This window comes from Sceloporus occidentalis, unplaced genomic scaffold (genome assembly GCF_023333645.1).
Source record: "Sceloporus occidentalis isolate IW3139 unplaced genomic scaffold, rSceOcc1.0.p SCAF_11, whole genome shotgun sequence".
NCBI lineage: Eukaryota > Metazoa > Chordata > Lepidosauria > Squamata > Phrynosomatidae > Sceloporus > Sceloporus occidentalis.
In genome coordinates, this window is record NW_028316991.1 from 17,533,695 (window position 1) to 17,560,376 (window position 26,682).

The window sequence follows — 26,682 nt, forward strand, 5'->3', positions numbered from 1 at the left end:
CCTGCAGCAGGGACCTACCTGGAACAGAGCAGATGTGTCACGCTCTGCGGTAACGGCATAATATATACAGAACACGACATGATATTTATTGTCTCGTGTAGCACCGTCATATGCCGCAGCGCTGTAAAGATCTCTTGAAGTTTGAGTTTAATTGAGGCCATATAATTAGGTCATAGTCTAAAACTAGAGGGTCAGAGGTTTAGATGTAACGTAAAGTTGTACTTTACGGAAAGCGGTAGATAAATGGAACAGCCTTCCAGCAAAGGTGGTAGAGACTAATACAACGATTGAATTAAAACATGCATGGGGTGGGCATAAAGCGATCCGGAATCTAAGACACCACCAAGGTCCGAGTCTTTACAGCAGGAAAAAAATGAGCAGACTATAGATGGGTTGAACGGTTCTTATCGGCCATCAAGTTCTATGGGCATTATTTAGGAGGATAACGGCGCGTTTTATTTATGCCGTTTAATTTATAGACCCCTTACTCGCTGTTTATTTAGTAATTGTCGTGACTTTTATGTATGCAGAACACCGATACTCAGAAAAGAGGGACATCAGGGGAGGAGCGAGAGGGACAACTTGGATTCCGGTCTCAAAAAGAGACTATTCTTCTTAAAGAGAGACATTCAGCGATATGACATGATACATAAGCGTATTATAATTACATTTGCACAATAATTAAAGTTATATTACACATGGCTTTCAATACGACATGCGGACAGGTTTAGGAATTTCTGATGATGAGATGCTCCGCAATAATTATTCCATCCAGAAAATACACATCCAGTTCTGTTAAATACAGCGTGGCACGCATTAAATTCAAACAGTCTGCTTTACTGATCATCTGATCTGGAGATCAGCCTTTTTTGTGGCCACACTGCGCTATATGACAGCCGGGGTAGGACAGGGAAGTTTTTAGTTGGAGGAAAGTTGTGGCAAAACGCACCCCCTGCCCAGAGAAAGAAGAAACCGAGCGGGAGACCCAGGGTAGCAGACCTCCACCCCGAGACTCCGGGGCAAAGAGTCCTTTACGACCCGGTATTATTCATGTTTACCACAATGCAGGCAGATAAGACCTTGCGGATTTCAGAGTACACCTTAACATTCCTCATCCGGTAAAACCGTACGATCCGCTTAGTCGGCTGTTTCCGCAGAGCCTGTGAGACTCGCTGATGTCTTAACTCTACCTTCCCATATATCATCAAAACACAATTATTGTTAAAGGGTTATGGGGAAACCCGACACAGCCCCGCATCACAGCCCCGCATCACAGCCCCGCATCACAGCCCCGCATCACAGCCCCGCATCACAGCCCCGCATCACAGCCCCGCATCACAGCCCCGCATCACAGCCCCGCATCACAGCCCCGCATCACAGCCCCGCGCGGCTGGCGGAATCACGGGGCTCTGCTAACTTCCCGACACTTGGATGCTCCGTGTTTTATTATTAAACGCAGACCCGTCTGCCTCCGGTAATTCAGCATTAAACATAGTTTGTTGTGCAGGATCCACATTTAAACTTACTGGGTTTGCGTCGGCTTAAATTTTGTCCGCTATTCTGTATGTTTTCCTATTCATAATCCCATTGAGTGCCAGTTGTGAAAATTTTGTTTTTTTTATATACACACAGAAAAGCGCAGAATTTGACCCATTTTCTCCTTCTGCTGTTTGTTTTTTTAAGCCCAAAGACTCCTCAACATTAATCCTTGCTCTTGTCTTGAGATTCAGAATAGCTATATGCCTATCCCATGCATATTTAATTTCCTTCACAATGCATTTGCCTTTACCACTTCTTCTGGGAGGTTGGTCCACTCATCTACGACCCTCTCAGTAAAGTCAAACGTATCTAAGCCTCTGACCCTCTAGCGTTAGATTGTGACCTTGTTTGCCTTTGAAATAAGCTTCCCTTCTTACTTTTTGAAATCCCTCTATGTTATTGGCTTATTTTCATGCCACTGACCAGCCCCGCCCTTTCTGGTTGTTTCTCCGCCCCCCTGAGTACTGGTCCTGCCCCGTTCTATGTCCAGCTCCACCTACTATATAAAGCAGGAGGGGACGAGTTTCGGAGGAGCTCGGGTGACTTCATAACAATATCCTAAAAGCCGTTACCCCGTATATTTTGGGCTGAATAAACGACAAAACGCAAGTTAAAGAAAGATCTCTGATTTTAATAGTTTTTGTTCATTAAAAAAGTTTAAACCTGCATAGCAATCATTTCAAAAATAATTATTTAATGTTCCATAATTAAACTGTACACAGCCTAGTTCTGAGACGACGAAGCTTGAGGGGCTGTAAGCAGTCCAGCACACGGGGGTCCAGACGCACAGTCGTGGCCCCCCCGTTGGCCCTGGCTTCCCTTGTGTTGATGCTGCATATCGTCCTTGTACAGCAAGTCGTCCATATGTATAATCTGTTAGCGCCGGGCAAGAGGCTCAGTCTGTGGCAGTATAACTCAAAGTCGTTCAATGTCGCGGTATTTCTTCCTCAGGATAGAAACTTGATCTTTAAAAAGGACTGGATCGAGTCTCATCTGTGAGTGGATCAACGGCATATGGCCAAACCAGCTGGCAAACGTATTCATACAGGTCTGTCTCTGGGCAAAGTGGTCAGGATCTGCCCAGCGGGACGCTCTGGAAGTCTAGGTAAGAAAATCAAACATTGGGGAGGGGGGGAGAAATAAAATTAGGTACAATTAACAGCTCAAAACATCTTTTTCTTCTGAATACAAATTCAAAATCAGATCACTATACAACCAACGGGAGATGGGATCTGCTCAGTAAATCTCAACTGGTCTTTAGTTTTCCATTTTATTGTCAGTCTGTAACTAACGCACGGAGAACACTTTGAAGCCGTACATAATTTTATATAAAAACAGAATATAGCAATCGTTAGAGAATAGAATCATAGAATGTGACGGCAGATTTGGCCCATCTAGCCTGCTAAAGAATCAGACCTTGATCAGTCGTTGGTTTCCAGTAGTTAACGTACCTGTCCCATCATGGTCTCCTTATACTGCTTCTTCTGAGTCACTTTGATTGGCGGCAGCTTGGTCACTGCTGACACCAGGAAGTTCATGAGGATATCTTCACAATTGGCTAATTGGTCCACCATGTTTTTTAGACTGGCAGGCAAGTAGTTTGTGTACAGGTAGTGATAATATCTGCAAGGAGAAATGCGGTCACGTGACTAACATCAGCAGTCGGGTCATAAAAATGGCTTCTGTCACTTCTACAAGATCCAGACTTTCTTCCTAGAAATCCACTTGTTTTTAAGGGGGGAGAGTAAAATTGTAACCCCACGCACAAAATCTGCTTTTAGAATGTGGAGTAAACACAAGGTGGTTTGTAAGACGTCTGCGTGGTAACATGTGATAACTGGCCTATATCATAATGCTACATTAAAATAATTCGGCGGGGTAGGTGGACCATCGCAGGGTAAACTGCCTCCCTCTGGGACACATGGACCCGCAGTGGGTAGAACGGACCCGGAAGCCTCTTACTTGTGGTAGATGGCAGCTCCTGTTAGTACCATGGAATAGTCATTCGTCCACTTGGATGTGTAGCCCCACCGCTCCTTCGCACTGTCCCAGAAATGACTACGAGCCGGGTAGCCTACAATCCTGTCCGGGAAGCTCTGCCAAACCATAAAGGCAAAATCCACCTGCGGGCAACAGACAGTATTATCAATTAGCAAATTCCTATACATGCTCAGCCATAACATTACGTAACATCGCATATAACGTATAGAGCGCCAGCGGATTCCGTAGCAAAAAGTAGGGGGAACACAAGATTCCAGTGTCCCAAACAGTCATCAATGAAGAACGCATATTACAGTACTTTGTGAGGGACGTTTGTAAAGGGGCTTCTCAGCGATCGTATGCACTAAAGTGAATCTGATGGCTGGAGCGTCCCTTTAACGACAGCGGGAATACACTGAAGATGTACAGGTACAGGAGAAAAGGGGTCCTGCTCTTATGAGCTTACAATCTATTAGAAAGATTCAGTATTAAATACAGTCCTATGCTGAACATTATTCCAACATATTTAACCTTTAATGATGCTATATGAGTAAACAAATTATTTCTTATTTATTAAGTCCCAAGCCCTCCTGATAACTAAAACACCCGAATCCACACCACCCCATGTGTCAGAAGCACAGGAATAGTCTATGGCCGGCGGGGGTGGGGTTGCGGCAAAGCCAGACTTGTTCATATTTTAATGCAAATGTCATCTATTTAAAAAAAAAAAAAAAAAAAAAACAGTTTCGTAAATGTGTGACACTAAATTCATATTTATAGAGGTGACCTTTTTACACATAAAGGAATTGTGCTTTTGCCATAAATACAGTATAGTCCATTTCTGATGACTTTCCTGAGTCATAAACTTTATGAGCAACGTTATTCCTCTTACTCTCGTACAGATTAAGTTTTAAAGAAGAGCAAATGGATTAAATTCCACGCGGGGTCCTCAGGTTCTTCACACGAATCCACTCTAATCGTCCACCTTATGGTGGCCATTACATTTGACATCTCAAGGACACCAGGAGTAGAACTTTGAGAAGCTACAGCAACTAACTAAAAATGTAAAATAACTTAAGAGGGCTCAAGAACGCTTTAGTTCATGGAAACTGTTAGTGGTCGGCCAATCTGTTTTCATACTGTGGGGACACTGTGAGGGAATGTTGAGGGACACTGTGAGGGAAGGTTGAGGGACACTGTGAGAGAATGTTGAGGGACACTGTGAGAGAATGTTGAGGGACACTGTGAGGGAATGTTGAGGGACACTGTGAGGGAATGTTGAGGGATACTTAGGTTTAAAGGAACATATAGATGAGAGTGAGAAGAGAGTGGACCTCTGCTTGGTTAGGAGGAGGCAGCAATGGTAGAGCTGTAGTGTTAGTTATTTCAGACATTTATATCCCAGCGGACGTCAGGAACGATGGAGAAGCAGAGAACCCGACATCTGCCCCTCAGGGTAAAAGTAAAGAGTGCGACGTCCAAGCCATTCTGCAAAGCAGATACAAATAATGCATTGCAGGGAAAGCGACTGCCTAATGAGTAATCTGTGAAAGAAAAAGACTCTTTTTATTATCTTTCTTTGAAGCTTAAGTTTAATTGGGCTGATCTGTTTGCCTGTTTCTAAGAATTAATTGCATCTTCTCTTAATTCAAATCGTGTTTATTCTGCATAGAGAACAGCACTTTCTCCATCCGACGGAGAAATGAGAAACATTTTAGGCAAGTAATGTTTTCTTTTAAATATAAACCGTAAAGTAAAATATACAGAAATCACCTTAATACTGGGCTGAGACTGGGCAGACCCACAGGTGAGGCAACAGAGACCAACATTTTGGGGTTTATTCACTAAACAGGGAGCTTTACTTCACTATATATTATAAACGTCCAAGCCAGTGAGCATCTGGTACAGATAGAGCTTGGCTGTTACATCTGTGAGAGTTGTTCAAAGTCTCCTTGCCTACTGAACTATACATTATACAGGGCCAGCTTCACCCTTCTAGCTGGAAAAAGACCTGCTATCATTGGCCCTTCATAATGAATAGTGAAGTAAGAGAAACCCAACTCTCCCTTTAACGGATAAACCATTTAGGGAACGTTAGTGACAGGACTGGCTCCCTGGCCCTACCTTCCATAAAGATACAGTCCCCAGCATTGCATTCACAGATTTGTTATTTATTTTTTGGGGTTGAAGAGGAGGATATGAAGGATTTGTTTGACCGTCTGGGACATACAAATAAAGCTAGGGAGTGTTTTCTATTCTCCAGGGGCAGGGGAGGCATAGAGATATTTTGCCTATTGCTTTGGTACCCTAAGGGTGATTCAATGCCTTCTGCCTAGGTTTCACCCCCACCACCTCAAAGTCAATGACACATTGGACACTATATGGTGGGGGACACAGGGGCTACACTCGCTTAATGGCAGCGTTCACATATATCATACTACTTAAATCACAAGAACACCTCTCGAATATCTCATGATCATGATTTCACAAACACCGTCCTCCTAACTAGAATGCTTTCAATTAAAGATAAACTATAAGACATTAAGCCAAGACTCCTCTTCGGAATATTAACGATGTAGGTGGCATTGTCAATTTACACGATTGTTTAGACTTCTTCCTGGCTAACGGAGTAATTCCTTAAAAGTACGGCAAACAAAAAATGTTCCGTATTACCGTCCCCCCTTCCTTTCCATAAACGTAATTAAAAGATGGGATTCTTATTTAGAATACCAGACCCGCGTCTCCTTCAATTCTTCTACCGGAGTAATTATCCTCGCGCTTCCTAGGCACGCACAAAGCGCCTTAAGTTCCGAGGGAAACGTTTGATTTTGTGTTGGTTCTAGATAACCCAATCTCGCATCGAGAAGGGAGATGCTGTTCACGGAACGTTAATTAGAGAAATTGCTGTTGCAGAGGGCAGCTTTCTGTGAGTGATGTGATGAGCGCATTACACTAAAGCTTTTCTTCCGCACCTCTCCTCCCCTGCTAGAGGTGGCATTACACAAAAGTAGAATATGCTAATGAGAAGGCCAATTAGCCGATAAGGAGGGGACTGACTTTTTTTTTTTTTTTTTTTTTTAGGCTAAAAATGGTCACAGGAGATATTTAGAAATAATCGGTATTCTTCCTTCCCAGAACGTTAGAACTCCAGGGCTATTTTTCAAGGATCACGTAAATTAAATGAAAAGGTAGCGGGAGGCTTCCCACATGCACGTCCTCCGTATTCTCACCTCCGTGCCGCTATCGTCAAATGAAAATGCTGATTTACTTTCTACGCGCTGTTTAATGACGGTGCCCATACACGCCCCGTGCTTACCATACCGCCATATAATTTACATTAGCTGAACTTCTATGGCTCCGAAGCTTATAGTTTTCCCTCTGTTCGTCTCCCATGGTTTGCCAACAGGTAAACATAATTCTAATTCACATAAAGGGAGTCCTGTATAATTATTTCGTCAAAGCAGCGACACGCGCAGCGCCAAGATAACACCTCCATTGTGTGAAGCCGGCAGTCTCCGACGTATTTCCTTCACAACACATTTATTATGTATACATACGGAGGGAGGGGGGGGGGATAAAAGGCATTATATGCTTTAAGAGGACGCCCTGCCCGTACCTCAGTGGTAGAAAGCACCGTGTCTTCATCGAGGCTGAGAACAGCATCTGTCGCAATGTTATCGTAAGGGAGAAAGCGACTGCTCATAACCTGGAGAGATAAAACGATAACGTTATAAGTTTAATGTAAAGAGGACACAGATTAGAAACAAAACCAACAGAAAAACGGAAGGAGAACCGGCAGCGCAGAGGATCCCCCCCCCCCCCTCGTACAGTGTCTCAGATTATAACGGTGCTAAATCAACCAAATATCATCTTTACTGGATATGGAAACAAAGGATTTTTGCAGAGGAATATAAAACGTACGTAGCATTGAGTCTCAGTCTAATATTTTAAGCAGATGAATAAAAAATAAAAAAAATATTGTATAGGTCCTTCAGTGTGTGAAACCATTTTGGGGGCCAATATATATATTGAGGGATTTCTGTCTTCTCTGTATGGAAATGTAGCGAGTTAATTTCAGAGACTGAAATCCTTGCGGAAGAGCGGTTTCTAATTACCGCACCCAAAAATGCTAGCAGGACCCCTTTGCTCAATATACTCAGTCGCTATAACGCTGAGCTACATAGCACCGTACGCACATACACACACACACGTACGTACACACACACACACGTACGTACGCACACACACACACGTACGTACGCATGCACACACACACGTACGTACGTACGCACACACACACACACACACTTTTTCCACCGACTGGAACCTCTGGATATTCTGCGACTATTACAGGATTAAATCGCAGGCTGCTGGCGGATTTACCTCCTTGAAACCCGCGCGGCCCATACAGAGTCGTATTTATTAGGCAGCCAGGATTGACCCGGCGCCCCACCGAGTGACAGACAGTCTGTCAACCGCACTTCAGCCCAGCAATCGGCTCTGACGCTTTCTGCTAAAATGGATTTCTAGACGTGTCTCAAGCTGGAGAAACATATGACAAATGTATCGGTCGTCATGTCACGCTAATGCAAAAACAGCTTTTAACCTTTTCACTGCTGGGGATCAGGGAAAATATTTCCCCGCAGCGGGTCAGGCCAATCCGTAAAGCTTTGCTATAGTTTTATGAGATATATACTTTTATCTGCCGCTGGCAGGAAAAAGCTCCCACACTGGAAGCAGCCAGGCATGGTATATAATGTATTATTAATGCGCTGTTATAAATCCCAACCGGAACAGCTATCAGCTGAGCAATCTTCATAACCCTAAAGGGCGATGAGCCAGCATTGTGGGAGTTGCAGTCCTAGAACAGTTGAAATCCTGCATTAACCCCGGTGAGCGCTGAAGGAGTCAATGTTTTGCGCATCGTCCATTTGGCACGCGAAAGGTTAAGTCTTCGGAAAAAGCGATGGTGACAGGAAAAAGAAGTGAAGTGTTACATTTGAATATTAGCAAAGCAGATGTGGATTCCAACCATCAGCTGTCGAGAATTCCTTCCACCAAAACGCCTCTGGGTGTCTGATGTTGTCTGGCGCACAACCGAGCCTTCGTTAGAGAGAAGGGACCGCGTGCCCACATGCCTGGCTGCACACCGGAGGCTCGTTGGCGGAAATAACAGCATCAAGGTCAGCACTTACACAAGGCGAGAAGGAGTCCGTCTTTCGGAATCTTAAAAGCATCGTCGCCCCGGCGATGCTTAAAGAATAAAAATCATACGTCCAAGTGGGCTCATTCCGGCAGAAACTCCCGCGATCCTGTTTAGAAGTCCACCGGCTCGCACGGAAACCATTAGCGACCAGATTAGAAGGGGCTTCTTCGTCTTGGAACCTGTGCAGTCAGGGCCCCCAAAGTTTGGCGAGGGCAAGCAACTTGGGAGTTTAAAGCAACTAGCTATTTTTTTTATTTCTATCACTAATTGCCAACTTTGATTTCAATAGTCACTTGTGACCAAGGCGCTGCTTGGGTAATTACGTGTGCGCGGGCGAAACGCGAAGGGAGACGCGCTCCGACGAGACTGAAGGGAAACTTAAGTCTTAAAAACGTACATTTGGATGAGTTTGATAACCGAACAATGCTTTCCCGAGCCTTAGCTCTGCTTCATCGCCCATGAACTACGGTCACAAACACCACAGCTTGGATACCTTGGCTAACCAGCTAGGAACCCCGAAAGAAACCAAATCGAACGCTCACAGATCTTGACACATTTTCACCCAACGCCTACCTGCCCATTCTAGAACCGGACGTGTCCGTGACAGACCCTACAAAGCTTTTGAGAAGATGCAATAGAGCTTATAACCTTAAAATACTCACCAAAGTTTGAGTTAAAAAAAGGCGATCATAATAGCCTAGATTTTTCTATTCAATAAACCAGAATCTGACTAAACTGAACATTTTCTTTCTTTCTGTTTTTTAATAAAGAAGTGGCAGCCGTCGCCGAGCTCGAAGGAATAAACAACGCGAGTCTCACCTTGCTCTCCCCTTCAATGACTATGACAGGCACGGCAGTGGCAGGCCAGCGGTGTTTGGCAGGGAGCGGCTTGTCACAATTCCACAAGACTATGATCTGGAAAACACAGAATAAATACGCGCATGAATATCTGGAGGTGATGGACACATTCTCAATTCCAGCCAGCTGAAAGACATCCTTATGTCCATTTCTAATAGCCTTCATCCCAGCGCCCCGGCTATTTATTTTACTCCTTAAGATTAAATGTAAAGAAGTATAGAAGTAAACATGCACAGTCTCGCCATAAGGCACAGACACTTTGTGATACAGCGGGATAAATGGATGAAAAAAGAATCAATCTCCAAAATACAATTGTTTACCATATATTCTAATTAATATACAATCTGTCTCCCTTTTGCAGATCTGTACATTAAGGAATGTTGCTTTGTATACAGTATCGTCATGAACGGGAAACGGTATGAGTTTCACATCCGTCCCGTGGGGTCACACAATTCCTCCGATACACACCGTCATCGATCACATTTAGAGGTTGGTATTGCCCTTTATTTACTCTTGAGGACAGGATCTGAGCCCTTGGGGGTGAAGGAAGGGGATAATGAAATCCTGAAGCTCAGATCTTGGTTTACTAAAGCTTCATGGATGAGGATTTCAGATATAAAAGATATATATTGCACATTTAAGGCCAAAGGCGGATAAGGACGGCCGCCCATGCTATCTTGTCTCTGTAACTTGCTTAGTTTATATACCTCCTGGCCACTGAGGCCCTTTCTGCCTCCATCATGCTTAATTTACCCCCTGCCCTTCACACGAGATGCATAATAAGTAAGAGGAGGATGGTGGCCACCGGGGAACGTCCATGACATCTTCTCCAACAGAAGCACTGATGACCGTGTTAATTCATCCCGTTTGTGTTTGTCATAAATGATACGATTAGGATTTGAGGCTCATTGGGGCTTCTGCTAGTCCAAATCACAGTGGACTTTACCCTACATACAGAAGGCGAGTGTTTTCTGTAAAGACTGCTAAGGATGCCGGCAGGACAGACGTCGCAGGCTGGTTACCTGATGACAGTACTGTGATTTCGCTACCGCGACCAGCAGCTTCAGGATCGGTTGGGACTGGGACACTAATGGTGTTACTGCGTGGATGACAGCCGTGAATTTGGAAGGTGACTTCACACCTGCACAAGAAGAAGGATTTTTTTATTAATGAAACAAATATATCGGTAAAATTCTCAAAGAACTTTAAAGAGTCACAGACATGCCACCAGTGGTTCTAAGGTGGCTTCCATGATCCTTCTCATGAGCCAAGCGTCGTGGGAATTGCAGTTCAGTGACTGACGGCCACGAACTACTAACCTCCAATCTCCTACTCATTAAATGCAAGTTATATCAAACAATGTAACAAATGTCCACAAAATTCTGTATCACATTAAAAGGAAATCACTAAGAAGTCGGAATGTATCTTTCATGTTAGTTACAATGTTCCAAAGCAAAAGGGACACAAAAGAGAAACTATGTAATGCAGAAAAGCATCCCATAAATGCTGGGCAGAATAAAGGCCTTCAAAACATACATCATGGGTCTTTAGAAGAATAATAATAATTTAAATATTTAAAATAAGGCTGGTAAAGGTTTTACTATATGCTGGAAAGTTATGATATGGCTGATAAATCAAATTGTAAATCACAATCTCTGCATCGCCTGCGATCTTTTGTGTAAACAGTCAAAAAATATAGAAATATATTTGGAAAATATGTCTGTGCACCCAAAAGGTCCAAGTTCCCAGCACGATGACCCACGCACGAGTTAACAGTCGCCACTTGGTATAAAACGCACGGCCCCTCATCACTGCCCGTTGAAAAGACGACACCATTATCATCAGATCACAGGGTAGGAGGCTCTTACCCAGATTAGCGTAGTAATACGGAAAGTCTTCTAGACACGATGAGTACTGGGGCAGGACGAATAGCCCTCCAGGGTGCTTGTTCCACATTAAGCTGTTGCGTGATATGTGCTTGAAGATTCTGTCCTGAATAATCTGGGAAGAAAAAAAAAAAAAAAAAAAGAAAAACACGGCAATAAGTAGTTTCTCAGAACGACCGTCGCTGGAGCATCCTCTTCAATCACCGTCGGGAGGAGTTTGCCGCAGACTGCAATCAGGACGTCTCCTCGGAACACGAGAACGTGTTTTGCTCGTTCATTTCATGAAGAGGAAAATTATCTGCAGAGCGTTCCAAGGAGAGAACAAGCTCTATGAGACGCGGACTACCCCGCTTCATCAGTAGTCTTCTGATGGCAAGTGCCAGATAAGAAAAAAAAACAAAACACAATCCTGTAAGCAAATGTTTACATGTTTGGTTAAATTGGGCTATCTGATAGTCCATTTTGGTTCTATGCGTCTATCCTCACATCACTTTGAGACTAGAATCATTGGGACTCGTTATGGTGGGGGTTACGGCGACAGAATACAGAGAGCGTGGGTGCAGAACGGCCACTCGATGGCGGGAGTAAAGGTGGCCCCCCAAAGTCTCACACTGTTGTACTCCCCCGATTGTTGATGGCACCTCGGTGTATAATATATATTATAGCCTCGACTATTCTATATTATCACAAGAGTGGCAGAAATGTTGTGGATAAAGAGGACACATGGTGGGTATTGTTCGTTAACCATTTACACAGTCGATCTAGATGATAAAATCGCAACAAATTCATCTTCTGGTAAGAAGATCAACCATTTCATGTCCTATCTGAACTAATAACTAATAATAATAATGAAAAAAAAAAGACTATACTCCAAATGTGCCAGTAATTTAAAATAATTCTACATGTCAAAATGAATAAAATGTCACAATCTTAAATAAAAAGACTTCAACCCCCCCCATGGCTAATGTGATGGGGAATTGAGGTTCGGCTCCTCACTTTCCATCACTGGGTTACACGTTGGTCACCAATGCTTTTCTGGCAGCTTTTCTCAAGTTAAATGTACAAAGAATATCCTGACCCCACCAAGTAAAAAAATCATTTTATAGCCAGTCAAAAAATCTTTTAAAAACAAACATTCACCCCGATGATGGTAACGCGAGTAGTTATTGTACATATTCCCCAGAAAACGAGGTGCTGCTTCTCTGTTTACATTTACCGAATCGATAGGTTTTTTCAGAAATATCTCTGTATTAGACACTGGTATTTTAGAGACCGTTTTCATCCGATTATTATTTTTTTTGTGTGCGTGGGGGTTATTCTCGCTCTGCACTTCGCCAGGTTTACAGATTTTAATCTTTCGAGACAATCACAAGTCTCATCGGTTTTACCGCGTTGCGAAACCATCACAGGATCTGTTATAGACGGCGGGTAATTACAGCCGAGAGCGCGTTATTTTGCTGATCTCTGTTAAATCCAAGTATGACTGCACGGAACACGTCTACGTGTACTGCATCTGTCTACGCTGAACGTATATGTTGGGGACGGCGTGCACAGCGCTCCGCGTGGAATGTTGAGAAGCGATCATATTCCCGGAGAATCCAGGTTAATATTCCTGCTGATGGGGCTATTAGACGGGTCTCGTTTATGTGACCCCCGTATCTCCGCAGTTTCTCTTCCCATGGGGTACGATGACCATGAGTAATAACTGAACTCGTCACAGACCAGGAAGAACTTTAGACGAGTGACGAGGTCCTCACGTCCACTTCAAGGAGCATGAGATGTCTGTACAACATAGAAACTAAATAAAACCAAAAAAACTTAGTTTCCATAAAACACTCGCTATCTTTATGACGGAGAAAGCAAACTATTCCCGGACATCCAACGCCTTTTAAAGGAGACCCTCAAACGCAGAAGGTAGCGGCCAAACTAAGTTGTCCTACGTACGCTTTCTGCAGAACTCAGGCGCCATAGTCTGGGGGCCTCTTCACTAAACCACAAGTCTACAGGCCGGTTAAATCGACAACGCGGCTACAAATGACATGAGCCAACCACTCGGATCGTCTGCAAAAAGGTGGCCCTGCATAATGCACATTTAAACCCGTGAGATTACTTTCCATCGTACGAGGCAGGATTCTTCGCAGAAGCAGCACCCCAGGACCCTCCTTTATAATTCAAAGTCGGGGAACGGAGATACGTCACTTGGAGCAGAAACTGGTTCATTAACCTTTTGGTTGCAGCAATGCCGGCAACACATCGCAATCCAAAAACTGGCTGGCCTTAATCGCTGATCATCTCGCCCAGATTGCCCATTGGAATATCGCGCAGTAAACGTGTTGTGTAGCCTGTCATGTAAACGGTTGGCTGGAGCGAGTGCAGTACATTCCGCTGAAAGCCGATAATTATATAAAAGGAAGCTCCACCATTCTCTAGCTTTTAATTTAGGCGACGTCGCCATTCAGCGGCCGGACACATTCATCCAAACCGCGCCGGGTGCCCAGGACAGCAGCTCGAATAACTCAGGCCCACGTCAGAGGCAGCATTAAACACCCTTTTCACTGAAATTATACATTTTGCTGTCAAACGCTCCTTACGACACGAGCTTCATCTGCACCGACATTTCTGATAAAAGAAAGATCTCACAGGTTTTTGGTTTGACGTGAAAGATCGCGAACGCTGCTTGGAAGTTAACACTGTTGCTGAGGGACAAAAAAAAATAAATTTTTCCTCCCCCAAAAAATTTACTAGAAGATTTTATATATATATATATTTTTTTTATTATTATTTTTATTCTTTTTCTTCGGAATGGAATAAAGATATCTCTATGTAATAACAGTAATGATTTGGAAGAATCTCCTGCTCAGCATCTTCCGGCCGTACAGATATCAGAGTATCCTTGATGTACGAATCACAGCAGCGACATTTTAACCCTACATGACAAGCCATACATTAAGGGGAAAGCGCGGATCATGTATGTATAAATTGTTGCGGGGAAAGCAAATCTGTAGAAATAATTAGTCTGTCTGGTTTATAGGAGGAGAGTTCACTACTTGTTGTTACATCAACACGGAAAGCGAGGTGGGTGCCGCTAGTATCCGTGTGCTCCCGGCTAACTGGTGCCAACTGGCCGGTGACTGGAGCGAGCCGGCCGAAGAATAATTATCGAAAGACTAAGGAATCTGAATATGTACGGCTTGGAGGAGAAAAAAACAAACATTTAAATACTTACGTTTATGTAAGGAAGATTTACGTTACTGAGAAGGCAGTAGATAAGTGGAACAGTATTCCAGCAGAAGTGGTAGACAGCCTGGATGGTTATTAGCAACTGTCAAATTCTATGTTTTCATATAAGACCATCATTGAGAGATATATATTTATTTATTTATTTTAACCTATACATTCCCATATAAGAATTAAAGGTGTGTTAGAGGTCCGCTCACAATGGCCACTGCACAAAAAGCATGAGAGCAGGCAGGCTGAATATTATTTAAGAGCACTGAATACATGGGACCGACATATTTAATAATGGAATGATAAGCTCTTTCAGGAAGAAAAAAGGGGGCAATTTCAGGAAATAAAACATACAGCAAAAACATAACTTCAGTCTTGAATTAAGGTTTTCTATATTTTTTTATATTTTCAGAAAAAAAACAAACAAAGCTTTAAAATCCTAATCCAAAACTGAAGGTAATAATATAGACTAAACGTGCATGTGCTACACTTAAAAGATTTTTATATATTAAAGTATCAAAACAATCTAACATTTTCTATCTAATGGCAGATAATAGATTCTGAAATGAAGGACTGACGATAATTCTAGATCTCTGCTTCCATTGTACCAAAAATCTACACAATTCATAAAACTTAACTTCAGATTAAGATATTGAAACTTTTTAAAATAAAAAATATTTAAATAAGAACCTTACGTCACTTTACAGATATTAGATATTATAATTGTTCTTCATACACAAAACAAGCAAAAATAGACACGCTGACGACGTCCCGACGAACCCCGCGGGAAAACGCCTGGCTGCGGCTAAAACGAGTAAAACGGTTACTCACCTCTAGAGTAGTCAATACAATCTTCTCGACGGAGGAGAAGTAAGCCTCCCACAGAAGCTGAGTCTGCTGTCTAAGTGCTAGGATTTTATCCTGATGGATAGATCTGATTGTAGAGGGAATCTGTAAGACAAGGTTACAACAATCAGCCACTCGGCAACACAACGTAACCCGATCGCGGTAATCACTGCCGGGAGCAAAAGGGGAGGAAAAAAGAGAACCGTGCGCGTTACAAGTAAATGTTATTGAACCCGAGTAGTCCAACGGCACGGGTCACCTCTAACACGGCACTGTGCCTGCCGCTGCACAAAGTAGTAAACCACTTATTAACCATTTCTAAGCGCTCCGTTATCTTAACCTGATCTACTACAGAAACATCTTCTATTGTCAGTGGTAAACAATAGAATGCATCAGTCTTAATCACCCAGTCAGACACTTTGACTAATGGAAGACCAAAGAACAGACTTTATTAGCATTGCCACAAAGCATCAGTTCATTGTGGTGTTTGAGCAGGGAAAGTCACCCAAAATGGCAGCCTCAAGGTCTGCAGATAACGGGAGTTTATTGGAACAAAACACAATTAAACCAAGATTTACTCAATACTAACCGACCTGACTGTACTTTACTTTAATGAGAATTGTTTTCTTCCGGACCTCCCTTTTAAAAGTGCAAGAACAAAATGATTCATAAAACAATTTAACAGCAGCGATATAGTGTACTAAAGGGTAATAATATTGACTAAATTTTATATACACACACACATATATATACATACATTATATAGACACAAGTATTGTGACATCTGACATTACACCAACAGGTACTTTTATGACCATTTGTCGCCCATTCATGCAGTAGGGTATTTGTGAGGTCAGCACTGATGTTGGACGAGACGCCCGACTCGCAATCTCCATTCCAGTTCATCCCAAAGGTGTTTGATGGGGTTGAGGTCAGGGCTCCGAGCTTCCACACTAAACTCACCCAACCATGTCTTTATGGACCTTACTTTGTGTACCACTACATGGACAAAAAAAAATATTGGGACGCACCTCTTAATTATCTTAAAATCAGGGGTTGGGCCTCTTAATTTCCAGTGAAGGAAAAAAAAACCTTATGCTTCAGGATACCAAGACATTGTGGGCAATGCTCTGCTTCCAACTTTGTGGTGAGTATTACTCTCAATAAAATGTTTGTTCTAAAAGTGTTACATTCAGCGGAATAGGTACAACAGCACCTTTATTATCACTGTTCTACCCTGTGTATCAGGGCCCCCCAAGTATCCCAGTTATCAGTAAAGCATACTTAATGTATGTGGGGAACAAAACAAGATGGCCGCCACATTGGTTCCCATGCTGATGTCACAGTTTATGGCCTCGTTTTTTTTTACTATTTTATAATATATCACAATTAACGACACGCCAGCGCCATTAAGATTAAGAGCTTTCATTAAATTTCCTATTTTCCCCTAGGATTTTATTTTTTGTTAGACAAATCTCAAGGACATTAAATTGATACATGCCCTAATTTAACAGCCATTAAACGACAAAAACTAGTAAAAGAAAATCTGTGAAAAGCAGAATAATTAAATAAGCATACAACGGATAATAATAATACAAGGGGATGAATAACGTCGCCCGCATGCCTTACAAGTATTAAAACGGATACCATCAAAACAGCTGTTAATTAACTAAATACCGGGCATCCTTCCTAATGTAGCAGAAATTTAAAGGCTACTTAAACCCAATTTACTGCTTAGCAACCGAAACCCACCCCGGGCGTAGTGTGTGCAAAACACATTGCCAGAAATACCGTAAAATAAATGAAAATTATTGTATAATCATATTTTACAGGCCCGGCGTAGACGAGTTCAGGGTATGAAACCCACTCAATGCCCACCCCACAGCCAACGGCTGTAAATATCACGCACCGGGCATATAAATGTGTATTTAGAATACCGCAAAGGGTTAATAAAGTATATTCGGTATGCAGTAAGCGTGAACCCGTGGCCAATAAGACAGCAGGGTAAGTACAGAAGGCTGGATTACTTTGTAAATGTGAGGAACCTATCGGAATCGGGTATGTGCCTCGTCAGCCACCATACGCACGTTAATGTATATCACAGCTGTGCGCTCTCTGTGTTCCCCTCAAACTCACTTGCCCCTTCTGCGGAGATGTGTTCGGACGGGGTTTTTACGCAGAAAGGGCTGATGCTTTCCTGCCACTGATTGGCTGCCTCAAGCAACCAATCAGTGTCAAAGATCACCAGAACCAGGAGGAGGAAGGCAGCTGAAGGGCTGCAGTTTCTTCTTTCTGAAGGACGCATATAAAAGGTACTCTCGGAGTATTGTAACGTACACTTACGTCCTTAGAATACACCTTTAATGCGGTGAGGAGGAAATTGAGTCACACTCCGGTTCTCCTGTACGTTAAACACACATTAATGCCCCCCCACTAAGGCGAAGCGGCCATTTTTCCGCGTACTGCATGCGGGACACGCCGCCTGGCAGCCGCAACGCATTTTAAACAATTTGAATTGGTTATCGCGTATTTGGCACGTAGAATCTTCAACAAGGAATCATGGGAAATACAGGCAGAGTTACATGAAATAGAGGAGGCCTAGGGCTTTTATCAGAGACGGAAAGTTTTATTTTATAAATTAGAATTATATAATGTAGCAGTTGCCCTAATTTTAATATCCATTAAATAACTAATATAATCAGATCTGTGCAGCCCCCCAGTCTAAATTTGTGTATTTTTTTTACCTGTGAAATTTAATGAATTGCAGAGAGAGGTAACAGGATTTATTTATTTTGAGATGTTCTTTAATCACTGCCTAATCACTAGAACGTTTGATAGTTGGAAATGACATAATCCAAACACGCACCCTGACCTCAACAAACAAAATTAATGTGAAAAATACGTTTTTATTTCGGTGGAAATAATTGGAAGTTGGTAATTGCCTGTAAGAAGTAATTAGGGTGAGCCATAATCATAAAAAAATACCGTATTGAAAAATATAAAGTGAAGTAGCGAGAAGGGATTAAGCACTTCTAGAACCAGGAGCGCGATACGCTGCCGAGCGAACGGGAAACCAACGTCTCGCCATCGGAATGGGAAATCTGTAACTAAACAGGAAAAAAAAATGATTTCCCAGGGCAGATATTCGGGCAGCCTGCCAGCTCCTTAAATACTCTGTTAATTACGGAACAGTAGTCGTTCGATGTAGCAGCAGCAGCTGTAGAGAAAAGAAACGGCACGATTCACGAGCAGAGAGGTCAGGAACGGAAGGGCCCTAAGATACAGAAGGTCTCTTCTCGGGAGAAGCAGATATTAACCGTGAGCCGCCACATGCTGGACGATCTCGTTCTTCGCTAATGAGAGGGGTTCCTAATTTTATTTTTGACCAAATTCTACACAACAGAATAGACCCTTGCAGCTAAAACAGGACATTGGTCTGGGGTGGTCCATCAGGAGAAGTCCATCAGGAGTGCCATAGGAAATTGGGAGGGACTCTTCATTATAAAGGTCAGTTCTGAGAATAAATACTTTTGCGCACAACTCAATGGCAACATCAAAGGATCCGTATTTGGCGTGATGTTTAAAATGACTTGGCAGCCTAAATGCAGACATATAGGCACTGTGTTCATTATATATATATATATACTAGGGCTGCAACTAACGATTATTTTCATAATCGATTAGTTGGCCGATTATTTTTTTCCATTAATCGATTAATCGGATAAAAAAATGAATGTACATTTTTCATTTATGTAAAATAATTTAATAAACAAATGATGTTAAATACAAACGCAGAATAAAAAAAACCAAACTGATAAAATGCATTTCTTGTCTTTATTTCCCAACCAGCCCCCCCAATTTACGCACATTTGAGCACAGGCTTGCCACGCTGCCTCCCAGACATGCCACGCTGCCTCCCACATTTGCCACTCCACGCTGCCTCCCACATATGCCACGCTGACTCCCACATATTCCACTCCACGCTGCCTCCCACATATGCCACGCTGACTCCCACATATTCCACTCCACGCTGCCTCCCACATATGCCACGCTGCCTCCCACATGCACATTTGAGCCCAGGCTTGCCACGCTGCCTCCCAGACATGCCACGCCACGCCACCTCCCACATATACCACTCCACTCTACTCCCACATATGCCACTGTGCCCGATACGCCTTATACCCCCTGATACACCACTCCATCCTCCCCAGACATGCCACACTGCCTCCCAGACATGCCACGCTGCCCTCCCCACATATGCCTTATATACCGTATATGCCTTATACCCCCAGATATGTCACTCCATCCTCCCCAGATATGCCTTATACCCCCAGATATCTCATAGTCCCCTCAGAGTCACAGACCTGTTCGCATCACACTGACACCATACTTTTATAAATAAGTACTGGGTTAATCTTCACTGCCCCCAGGATTTAGATTCCCCTTAGTCTGCCCCCCTTTACCTCTAACTGCGCCTTAAGTTAACTTTATTAAATTAATCAAATTAACCCTCAGTCCTCATCATTGAATTAACCCTAAACACCCCATTAACCATAACTACCCCTAAAGTAACTCTAAATACCCCATCAAACACAACTACCCTAAATTAACCCTAAACACCCCATTAACCACAGCATCCCCTAAATTAACCCTAAAGACCCCCATCAACCACAACAGCCCCTAAATTAACCCTAAACACCCTATTAACCACAACTGCCTCAAATTAACCCCAAACACCCCATTAACCACAGCTGCTCCTATATTAACCCTAAACACCCCATTAACCATAGCTGCCCCTAAACACCCCATTAACCATAGCTGCCCCTAAACACCCCATTAACCATAGCTGCCCCTAAACACCCCATTAACCATAACTTCCCCTAAATTAACCCTAAACACCCCATTAACCATAACTGCCCCTAAATTAACCCCCACCTCCCCTAACTTTCAGCAGCCCAAATATTAATGTTATACTTACAGTTAGATGAGTGTCACAGCCACGTGGTTCTGGCCTTCTGGGAGAAGGAAGGGGGCGGGGCCAGTTGTCACAGTGATTACAGGGAGGGGCTGGTAAGTAGGCGCTGCTGCTGTGAGTCACTGAAACGGATTATATAATGAGGGGTATTTTTCAGAGCGTTTGCTCTGAAAAATACATCATTTTATAATCGATAAAAATCGATTCAACTAATCGATAATGAAATTCGTTGGCAACGATTTTCATTATCGATTATATAGATTAGTTGTTGCAGCCCTAATATATACATATATATATATATATATATATATATATATATATATATATATATATATACACACACATACATACATACATATATACACACACATCTCAATGTGCATATATTCTAAATTACATATAAATATTAACATGATAAAGACACCAATTCTCTAGCAACATATAAAAACTCAGCGGTCAGGAGATGGACTCCCTCCATGAAGACAGTCAATGAAGTATGAAAGGTTATTTCTTCTTCTCCTTCAGGGCATTGCTCTCTACATCTTCATTTTCAGAGCTGCTTAATGAACAGCTGGAAATAGCAAGCCCGTCTGATAGAAACGTATGGGTCAAATTCTAACATTGAAATTTTGTGCATACTAAACCAAATATTTACCCCAAAAACACTGAAACCTAAAAAGCATAATGTATAACGGTAGTGATATGATGAACGATGCTAAAGCCTGGCTACATTTAACGGGACACTACAGCCATCATGTGCACTTTAATGCGTATGATACGCGCTTGGTCCCATCAAATTATTGTGTTACCGTTTTACAAACGCATGGGGGGGGAAATCGACAGAATCTCCCCCACATCCATTTGCCCCCCCCCCAATCCCCAACTAAATGCCCTGCAGGGATACTTACCTCCAGCACTGGCTTGAGGAACGCTGCAGGCGTTTTGGCCCCCCGGGGTGCATGTGTGGAAAATGCTCTCATTGATGCCAATGGTAGCACTTTCCTGCCAGTCTGACCACTTTAAACAAGGAGGAGGAGCGGCTGCTCTTTTTCCCCCCCTGTTTTAGAAGAATGCATATTAACGTATTCACAGAGTGTTTGGGCTACTCTCAGAGTATTTACCACGGCGGGCGTCTCAGGGACATTAAACTGTCCCCTTTAATATGAATTGTAATTCTAAAACATGTTGGTTCTCAAGATTTCATAAAGGCTTTAAATATTTACAAACTGAATTCTAAACCAGCTGCCTTAAAATACACGGTCGGTCTGACAGAAGGCTCTATCATTACAGGCAAAGATTAAAATCACTGAGATGTGGATGTATGTGACCTGCGCTGTTCCCATCCATGCCGGAGAAAATGTAAATGTTGTGTATGTAAAGCATTAGCGCTCTGTCTCTCTCATTAAGGGAAGGCGCTCACACACAGACCGCACCAGGCTTAGACTCGCAGACTTCTCATGCTCCGGAGGCCGCCCGAAGCCAGGGGATTATCGCTAAAGGTTAATACACTCCAGCCTTCAGGTAGCTGGAACGGAAAAAATCAAACCTGCGGATTAAATGCGGAGAGCTCCTCAGCGCTGGAGAAGAACAAGAATATTAAAAAGGAGAAACGTCACGGAGAACGGTAACTTCCCGTCCTGATCACAATCATCACGTATTTCAGGAGGAGCCGCACACGTGAAACTAAAGCCAGATTAAATAATAAAAAATGCAGCGGATTTTATGTAACCTTTTTAACTTATTCAGACTTCACCTACGCTTTGCAGCTTCAGGACCATTTTATGCAAATTTCCTACCCTTTCCCATGATTCCCTGGTAAACACCGCATTGGCGATCTACGATCAGTATAGCAGGATGCCGCAACCGAGTTTCTGGACTTCACCTGCTGATCGCGCATGAGCTCCACGCGCTACAGACCGCGGACTGATGAAAATTTTTGGATTTTTTAAAATTTTCTTTTACTGCATTTAAAAAATTGTTAATATGCTGTGTGTAAGTAGTATTATTCGTTATATTTCCCCTTTTAAATGTCATTATCCACAGGCCTGGAGCAATCTCTCTATTAGAATTATTTATTTATATAGCAAAGTAAATCCTTCTATACAAGCGGGAAAAAAAATGTAAATGGCTGCACTAGTAACAAGGTGCAAGATGGATTTATCATGGGTTCCGGGCTTTCAGTTTGATTAATTTCGATACAAACCGCGTACAGTATTAGAGAGTCACGCTGCATGCGCGACGCTGAATGACACCTGTAACTAATGTCGGCTCAGCTGGCAAAGCAAGAAAGGCGGTGGGGGAGGGGATAATGGCCGCCAGCTGCATCCTTCTGCTTACCTGTAATAATAATCTCTCATCCCCGATGACTGCTGCTTGGTTCCAATCAATCACTTCAGAGAACGGCAACTCCCATCCATTGCTAAGCATCACCGGAACACACGCAGCCTGGAGATTAAGAGATAAATACCATTAGCCATGCAGCAGATCTTCGTTCACCTCCTTAATATCGCATGAAAAGGTCGAGCAAATCACATCATTATCCGGGCAACGACTACCAACAACAGAAAACCTCCGCAAGATAATAAACCGCGATAGGAGACAAAAGGGAACACGCGCAGCTAGGTGTGCTCACTAACAACTGTATTAAACAGACACTCCAGCCATCGTGTGGATTTAGTGGGCGGGAAGTAGGTGGGGAGCAGGCGGGAGTGGGCAGGGAATGGGCGTGGCCTCGAGGAAGAAAAAAACGACCTGAGACCTTGGGAAGAAGGGGTTCACTTGGAGACTCCGGGTCAATCTATATCTGGCCATAGTGTGTGACCGAATTTTTTTTTTTTTTTTACTATCAAAAAGAAAATTACACAACTGTTCCTTTAAAGGAAGCTGAGAATAATAACGTAATAATTGGGGCCACAAATATAAAATAATATGCTTTAAACCTAACATGGTAAAAATGTTGGCCCACCCTATAACTGAGTTTCAATTTCTTACCTGCAGAGCCTCCAAAAACCGGAAGGATCCGAGCCGGCGGCCACGGGGGACCAGACAGAAAGTGGCATTGTGCAGCATTTCACGATAATCATACCTAGCAGAGAACAGAGAAGGGCTATTAGAGAAATGACTGCCGTCGGATTTTATTCATTATAATGAACGTCAGGTGCAGGTGGCTTTATCATAACAGAGAAAAGGAAGCCGTCACACGAGGCACGCCGCAGTGCGATGAAATATGCCTTCTGGCATTCTGATGGAGATCTCAGAGGTCCCAGGTAGCAAAAGCAAAACATATTGCAGAGAATCAGACATTAACGAGGCTGCACTTCTTATAATAGCGGGAGATGTGACCATTACCTGACCGGTTCTGATGACAGAGATACCGGCACTCTCGCAGCTGCCCTGTACGAGGTAGAAGAACCTCTGGGGCGAGCGACAAGACCCCAATTCTTCCAGCCCCAAATCACGCGGACAGGTGTCGCTAACACAGGCGCTAAACTTTCAGCATTCCTAATAGATTCATTTAATCGTTTGTAAAAGGATCACTTGCTTAAAAAATAAACTATGAACGTGATGTACATAGTGTATCATGATAAAAACTGTGACCACAAAACAGACCCATTATAAATAAGCGTGAATAACGCGTGCTAGAAAACTGAGAACGGAAAAAGTCAAGTGCCTTCAGCATTCCTCGAAGGTCCGCTCTGCAGATCGGCTCAGCCGGGCCCTTTCCATGCTTTGCGCTCCTCCCTGTCTATGATAAACAGGGGGTTAAGCTGCATCATGGGTCAGGACTGCATGCAATGCCAGCGCATGGAAGCATGCACCCTTAAACGTATGACATCATAGCAGTCATACGCGACGACTACACACCCAGAAGAGACCGTAAGAGATATAACAGAGGTGTTCACCTTCCACCGAGCAAATGTACCACCGGCAAAGAGTTAATCCCTGGTTTGGCCCGGGCTAACAGACTAGCTTGGGGACAGCCAAGATAACGGAGTCCAGATCTCCTCGGGTCGGCAGTCTGAAGCACTGACACCTCATCAGCTTTCCATAATAAAATCAATAAGAAGAAATCTGGAACGCTATAACCACGGCGAGAACCCTATAGCGGTAACTTAATATCATTTCCACGGCAATTCCGAGAGGGGCAACCTGTGAAAACGCAACGTCTCTCTGCAGACAAGGAAATCAGCCGAGAGCTTCAAAACTCCCAACAGTCTCAGCCGGCAACTTCAGGGAGTCATAGAGACAGATATTAATAACGCAGGCACTCACTATATGGGAGTATATATACATATATATATTATACACACACACGAAAATAAATCGCAAGGGATACAAAGAGCTACTCTATGGTATAAATGTGGAGCAATCACCATAGCAACCATGGAACGCGCCTGCAGACTGCTTCCCAATTAGCACCTCGGCCGAGAAAAGCTCTTGATAAAGAGCGCCGTGCGTGGTACGGAAAAATAAAATGCACCCGAGAAGAAAAATCAATTTTAAAGATAAAAATAACTTTGAAAACCCAATTTTGACGAGTTCACACAGTAACTACACGGCCAGATTAACTCGTTCATAGCTGGAATAAAATGGCTCCCAGAGAGCTCCTGTTATTGATGTAGCGACCCTGTCAATCAACAGAGGGATTAAGCGGCTGCCTGAGATTCTCGGTTCAGCGTTATCCCGGGCGGCGGAGGCTGTCTGCCGAGACCCTGCAGCGTCTAATCAGCCATCGCCTGCATTCCTCCCCGCACTTAAGTGATGGGAGCCTACCCAGAGCGCCATGGGGACCATTACATGTACCATTCCAGGCTTAATCCACAATTCATCTTCTCCATTCCCCCGGCTTCCCGCCATATCGCCTCCTAACAAACCGCCAGACAGAGGAAACACAGGTAGCATGGCAATAAAAAACATCAGGTATAAAGTGGCCATTACAGCTTGCAGCTTATGAATAAAGAGAAATTCTGAAGCCATGTTCTAAAAATAGAGCAATCGCCATGGCAACAACGCACATTTTCCTACTGATTTCTCCACACTTTGCATGGGAACCTATTATATATAAACCCCAACGCGACCCCATTCCTCAACCGCACGGCAGCTTCCAACAGGAGCCGCCAACTAGCATCTCCTCAGCTTTAGGAAGAACGAGCGGGTAAATCGGACAGCACAAGCCATGAACTTTCCCAAACGGGGGCACAAACACGGATTGTTATCGAAAATATTTATTGAGACCCCTATCGGCTGCCTCAGGTCACCCAAGAAACTCACAAAAGTTTAAGAGGGGGGATCAGAACTGCCCCTTTAAAGGGAATAACCACACGTTACATATTTTAAGGCCAAATAAACCCTATTACACTGACTGTATTCCTGTTTTCGAGACATGACCAGTATGTGTGACCTCATACATTCCTTCCGTGAGTCATTTCCACACAATACAGGAAAATGAGCAAACCTTTATTATTATGGCAACAGAAAGAAAAATTCAACCCAAAAAATTGTTTTGATCCTTTTTTATTGAATGCCTCAGAGCAGAAAGAATCTGACGGAAAACATTCATACAGCACACTCCAAAAAAAGTTTTTCAAAATATAATGCATTTATCAATATTAATAATAATACATAATATTGTAATGTTAATTCTTCATAAACTACAGATTGATGTGCAGGTAGCAAGTGACACAGCTGGGCTAATTAGTGACATCACAAAGACAGGACGTAACGATGTCATACACAATACTAACCCATCTATATGATAATGGGAAACCATGATAACAGTCCGCCTTTTTAATCCTAGGACAAGCGATAGTTATAATAAAATTCCGCGCAGCCAGGAGAATTCTGACACTTCGGTATCAGGCAGTGGTCTGTGACGCTGGTGAAATATCATGACCTTCATGGTAACTATCATCATTCTGCACCGTATGCTTCCCAGTCCCACGCACCTCTCCCCATTAACCCCTCAGGAGATGTCCTGGTAAAACAATTACTGCCAGCTCTATGAGGAATCCTCCCCATAACTTTATTATTGACTTCTATAGCACCACCATATTCCATGGCGCTGTGTATTGGGAAGACTTATCTAGTAGTAAATCGCATAAGAAGTTGGGACTTAATCAGCTTACAATCTTTGCTTTGTTGACCACAGTATCCCTTCATCTCAG

General features: G+C 43.1%; 1 protein-coding gene across 1 annotated transcript in view; it reads right to left on the reverse strand.

Moving 5' to 3' along the window:
- Positions 1 to 2,454: 2,454 nt before the first annotated feature.
- Positions 2,455 to 26,682, reverse strand: part of LOC149305645 (exostosin-1-like) — a 106,633-nt gene continuing 82,405 nt past the window's right edge. Inside the window, exons 2-11 of the mRNA XM_089477346.1 lie at positions 23,510 to 23,603; positions 22,856 to 22,963; positions 15,529 to 15,648; positions 11,452 to 11,584; positions 10,606 to 10,724; positions 9,545 to 9,640; positions 7,136 to 7,225; positions 3,502 to 3,662; positions 2,991 to 3,162; positions 2,455 to 2,640 (exon numbers count right to left, since the gene is read on the reverse strand). Coding sequence (XP_089333472.1) covers positions 2,455 to 2,640; positions 2,991 to 3,162; positions 3,502 to 3,662; positions 7,136 to 7,225; positions 9,545 to 9,640; positions 10,606 to 10,724; positions 11,452 to 11,584; positions 15,529 to 15,648; positions 22,856 to 22,963; positions 23,510 to 23,603 — 1,279 coding nt within the window. The remainder of the gene's footprint in view (positions 2,641 to 2,990; positions 3,163 to 3,501; positions 3,663 to 7,135; positions 7,226 to 9,544; positions 9,641 to 10,605; positions 10,725 to 11,451; positions 11,585 to 15,528; positions 15,649 to 22,855; positions 22,964 to 23,509; positions 23,604 to 26,682) is intronic.